General features: G+C 34.2%; 1 protein-coding gene across 1 annotated transcript in view; it reads right to left on the bottom strand.

The window, feature by feature from the left end:
* Positions 1-5,771, bottom strand: part of QKI (QKI, KH domain containing, RNA binding) — a 126,365-nt gene extending 120,594 nt beyond the window's left edge. Inside the window, exons 1-2 of the mRNA XM_010584523.1 lie at positions 5,717-5,771; positions 4,060-4,202 (exon numbers count right to left, since the gene is read on the bottom strand). Coding sequence (XP_010582825.1) covers positions 4,060-4,202; positions 5,717-5,771 — 198 coding nt within the window. The remainder of the gene's footprint in view (positions 1-4,059; positions 4,203-5,716) is intronic.
* Positions 5,772-6,000: the final 229 nt, after the last annotated feature.

The raw sequence follows: 6,000 nt of genomic DNA on the forward strand, positions 1-6,000 counted from the left end.
GAAAAAGGATTTAAACATTTTGTTAGTAAGTTCCCCATAGTAAAATGAATCCCCGTGTTCATCGTTCTGTTGTACTAATTAAACAGTTTTAACTAAAATGGTCAGAAAGTACGCACAAGCTGTTTATCACTGCTGGCCTTTGAGCTTCAGTATACTCAAAGGACATGCTACTTTAGATGCGATAATTACTGAGTTCTTACATTTTTACTGAAGAGGCACAGAAGAGTTCCAACAGAGAATTTCACATTAATCAGAGCTAACAGGGTACTTATTAATAATAAAGCCATGATTATAATAGAAGAACATTTATTCAGTCCAACATTTGTAGGTACTAATTCCAAAAACTGTTTAAATTGATATCAGACAGAAAGTTTAGCCTCAGCTCTTTAGGGAAATTCAAGAAAATTAATCATTTATCTGAAGCATAAGAAATGCTAAAGACTGTTAACTATTAACCCACAAACAATAGCATATCCTCCATTCTTCTGCTTCCTAAGAGCTCAATTTTCCTGACATCTTTTCTTCTTACTCTTTTAAACTCCGATGGAAGATATTTCTCCATGAATTGGAAATGCCTTCAAACTGTAACACCAAAGACTTAAATGAGCATACAAAGATTTAACTGCAGAGAGAACACATTTTTGACTGAAGGTCAAATTATGGGCAACTAATGGAATTTAATCTTCTGAGTACCTTATGCACAATTTCTCTCTCAAGTTTCAGGAGCATATACATGGTTCAGAAAAGCTAAGTAGCTCAAATCTCAGTTTTAAGACTAAAATTTCTATAAAGATCTAACGCCTTCCAAGGGTGCTGCTAGAAGAAAATAACATATACAATTACACACAATTGCATTACTGTAGCTTGCAATGGAAAAACAATGAGCCAGAAAGCAGACCACCCCAACAGTTACACTAATTATCAGACTATGATTACATCATGGAAAAATGCTCCTTATTAATAAAACATACAAAAGAAAATTATTTCTTCTTTAGCAAGATTTTTGCATATTTTGCACTTACTGTTACGGAAGTAGAAATGCAGACTCTACACAGTCAGCATTTAAAAACTACAGGCTGTTTCAGACAATTGATTTTTTTGAAAGTTGAGCCTTGCATCAACTATGGTGTTGGAATAAAAATTAGAATAAAAATACTCAATATGCAGTTGTATAAAAAAACTAAATAACTGAGAGACTATAGGGGATTTTATATATTTATTTTAGCTTTCTAATTTGATTTTATATATTCTTTCCTCTGTGTAGGTACTCAAAGGACAGTCAAACAGTAATATCGAAGTGATGTAGGCTATGAAAATTTACTGTTTCATCTTTTATACATATACATATATATGTTTATATAAACATATATAAAACATAAGCTTGTTTAAACTTATGGCAGACCATTATTTTCATGCCTCACAATTAATTTAAGATTCTGTGCACAAAATAGCACTACAGTACTATTCAGTATTCACTACAGTCAACTAATCTATAAACTTAACATAAGTCAAAAAAATTTACCAGAATAAAAGTTTATTAGAAGGTCATAAAAGTTTGTTGATTTTTTTTTGTTTCTGTTATTAAAAATATTACTAAATCTCCATCAGAAAACAGTTTCTGGTCACTCTTCTCTGAATAATTCTTAAGTTTATCCATCTTTATGTCTTTGTAAGGTATACAAGGTTGTCAGTTGGAAGAGGATGATGGCAATAGAAAGAATTAACTGGATTTACATGACAAACTCGCTCTGGTAGTCTGCACAGCATGTCTTCCCTGTATCTGATAACAATTAAATCAATTGCTAGATATGAGTAAGAAGTTTCATGTAACACTGTGTGATTGCAATGAAATCATCTTTACAGGTGAAATTAATCTTTATAAGTGAATTTTACAGGTTTTTTTACGAAAAGTTGGAATCACTGTACTTCAGACCTTCTGAACGCTGTAACGCTGTACTAGCCTGAATGCAAAGCAGGTTAATTTCTAACTAGCAGAAAGATCTTAGAAAGGGCCTATATAAAAAACCACACCTTTTTTTTGTATGTAGTGGTATATTCTAGTTGCCTAATGAATTACTGAGGCTGTGCACATCCCATTCTGAGCAGCTAGGAACAAATACAGACAACACACAGACAGGCAGGAACACTGGGCTTGGCTCCCCAATGAAGCTTGAACTGCCAAGTACCACCATAGTGGTAGAAGCTATACATTTCCTAGCAAACATTTCACATCATCTCACAAGAACCAAATACCTTTTTATTCCAGGTCGCATGTATACAAATCACAAATCTCTCCAACTTCTGAATTTGTAAGAGTTTATTAAAATTAATTAGTGACCATTCAAGGGCATTCTTCTGAAGGCACACAAAGAGCTAGCAGTAGCTAAAGAGATTGTACACTCGAAGTTACACAAGTGCTTTGACAGTAACTAGAGACAAACTCGTTCTTGCTTTTTTACACTGCATTTGATAATTAACTGGCAGTGAAGAGCTAAGCTACCACACCTTTGATTTCTAAAAGAAAAGCTTAATAATAATTATAGGAAATCCAACTTCTTTTTCCTCCTCCTATCTCATGATCCTGTACAGCATGCATCAAGTTCTGTAAAAACTATAGCCGATAACTAAGGCAACTCTTCACAAAGGATGCATTGTCAAGTTATAAAACAAAGATTTCAACAACTAAGCTATGTTTTAAAAAGTCAATAAGCAATACAACTCTAAGATACATACAGATATCTAAGTACAGAGCTACTTAGATAGCTTTACAGAACAATTGCATAGCACGGCTCCTTTCAAAGATCTGTAATTCCTTGGAGTTTCAAAAGAATCACTGTTTTTTGATGTGGGAATATGTATGCATGTACATATATGTATATAGATAGGCATATGCATATATTTAATTTGGAAGAAAAATGGAAGGAAAGGGGAGAGAGATGTCCTTACTGCCAGTGCAAATTCTTTGAATGCTTTTCCCAGTACAGCTTTTTTAACCCAAAAGCAACAAAACAACTTTGTGAAAACTGAAAAGGGAGAAGAGACATTTGTCTAAATACTCTGAGTAATGCCTTGCACTTAATTTTCTTAATGAAGTATGGCACAATGAGGTTTTATTTAGAGGCCTGTATGTTCTAAGCAGCACTACAATAATAAAGCTAAATTTGAAGAGCTTAATCTAATTAATGATATAAAGAAAAGCCACAGAAATACACAAGTGTTACTTCCATTTTTTGCCGTTCCGTACTTTCTTCCACTTTATACCACTTCAATGTGCAAATGCCTCACTTGGACCCTGCACTCCTCCACTGCAACAGGACCTCTAAATTCTATTAGGGAGGAATAACACAATTTCTTATTTTGTCAGTGATCAATGAAAGTGGTTGAGGTAGATTTTGACAGGACTGTTTTTCCTGAGTTAAGAAACCATTCGGACCACAGGAGTCCTAATTAGTTCTTCTAGTTAAATGAAACCATTCTCCCTCAAAAAGGTAGGTGTCCAACACAACAGAACACCCAATAGAGAACCTAACATTGGCATGCAAGCAAGGAGCTTTGCTTAAAAAAAACCCAAACAAACAAACAAAAAAACCAACCCCAAGATAAAGACACTTCGCTATCCAACAGAACTGGTTACACAGGTATGGGACAAACAGTAACTGAGATTAAGTACAGTCTCCAGAAAGTCTCTAAAGGGTCTCTAACGATTCTCCAGCTGACTTTTAGAAACATACTAAGAGGGAAAAAACACTGCCCCAATAACTACTTCCCTCATAAAACTTACTACACAGTGTCTCAGGACTGACAGTACTGAATGAACAAGGTAATTCAGATTTTAGATCTATGGCTTTATAATCCATACTAGTTTGGTATTTAACATAACCTTCTTCCACTCGCACTCACTACAATTCAAGCCACCAAGTGGAACATACACTACTTCCCTACAAAGTATCTTGTCAAAAGCAGTTCAGTGTGATCCAAGGGTAGCATCACATGAAATTTACATTTGAAGACAACCACAAGGATCAAAAAATAATTTAGGGACTAAAAAGATATACTTACATCTGGATATTCTTTTACAGGCACATATAGTTTCTCTTGTAACTGTACAATAGGTCCCACAGCATCTGGTAATTCTGCACTTCTCTTCTCCGTACTACCATTTAATGTGTCGTTATACATGTCTTTCCGTACTCTGCTAATTTCTGTGGGGGGAAAAACGTATATTAGGTATTAAATACAGTAACAGATTATAATCTAGCATGACAGTCTTCTCTTTCTAATCTTTTCCCAAATCCTAATGCCATTTTCTTCCTCTCTTTATAAGCATCATGGTAACTTGAGAGAAAAATCTACTCTGGTTTTGTTTAGGGTTTTTCTGTGTTGGTTTTTTTTGTTGGTTTGTTTTTGTTTTTTTTTAAATTGCAGCACCCATCTTAAATGTTTTCTTCATGTCTGCTGCCTACTCATCCTGTTTACAGAATTCAGCTATTGAGTAAAAATTATGTGCAGCTCCTTATAACACAAGATTGTTCACATCATTTAAAAGGTGTATAAAAACAGTTCTTTGATGTATTTGTTAGAATAAAGTATCTAGAAAGCAAAAAAATTAGAAATCTGTACCTAAAAAAAATACAAAAAATGCACCTACACAGTACTATTTGCTAGTTACGAGATTAACTATAGCATTTGGAAATGAAATGGTGCATCCTTCAGCAATGACAAATCTGACAACTCAAGGGTGTAGTTACTGAGCACATGGTGTGACAAACAAGTAAATACTGTTCTACCGACTACCCCCCAGTGAGATAATGAAAAAATGAAGACAAGTATGGTATCAGAGACCTGAGCAACCTCTATATACACCCAAAAGTCCTACTAGCTCATTGCAAAGTAATGAAAAACTCAACAGCACCATGGAATATCACAAGTGGACTCGTAAGTACTGTTTCTACCAATTACACCTGTATTACCCACACCTTGAGGTATTTACTTGCAAGATTAGCTCAGTAATTATCAACAACCTAGTTAAAAATAGATAATTTGATTCAAATCCAGGTTAGTTTCACTAAACTGTAATGACCTAAGAATGGACACAAAGCTTTCTCTTATTTAACCAAAAACCATATTTAACAAGAAGTTATATTTCATTTCTAGAACTGTTAAACTGGTATTTAAATTGCTGTTTTAAGTATAAAAACCCCCACATTTCATAACTTATGGAATCCCAACTAGTATAAAATTTTCTCAATGAGTTTATTCTACTATCACTAAAGAATTACTTAAAATGAAATCTATTAACCAAGTTCCAAACTGAAAACTAACATTTAATCACACATTGTTCCCAAAGCACTCAGACTTACGATAGTGTGGGCTGTAAAGCAAAAACAGGTACCAATTCCAGTCTTTTACTTAAACTGTTACAACTGCTTTCAAAATCTTCAGAATTAAAATGAAACTGAAAAGAGAAGTTTTATGTTTTTGTCTGACCACAGGAAACCACAGAAACAAGAAGTCACTTGAAACTCTAGCAGCAGACAAGAGATTAATATAACCTCTGTTTCATAATCAATTTCTTCCCTGGCAAATCATTTATAGCTGAGAATTCACCACTTGAAAAGCTAGGGGGGAGAGGGAGAGCGTCAGAAATGACGCATCTCTGAACACAGCAGACCTAATTTTCAACTGAGTTAGTCTGAATTAATTCTAGCAAACTTACTCTGCATATTCAAGAACAAGTCTTTTCTCCACTGGCAAGTGACATACTCAATCATGTATCCTATATAATGATTTGGTGGTTAACACCTGTTTAGAATGGAGAACACATATTTCGTCATCATATAATCATAGCTTAAGGAAAAAATCCACAGCTGCTTCTACACTGACAATTTTGGCAACAGGCTCAAAATCCTCAGAACTACTAGCAGCATTTATACTGGCTTCAGTATATAAAGAAATTCTTTAGTACATCTCTTTGAACAAATATTATTATCTTTTGGCAGA

This window comes from Haliaeetus leucocephalus, unplaced genomic scaffold (genome assembly GCF_000737465.1).
Source record: "Haliaeetus leucocephalus isolate CR32 unplaced genomic scaffold, Haliaeetus_leucocephalus-4.0 Scaffold992, whole genome shotgun sequence".
Lineage (NCBI taxonomy): Eukaryota > Metazoa > Chordata > Aves > Accipitriformes > Accipitridae > Haliaeetus > Haliaeetus leucocephalus.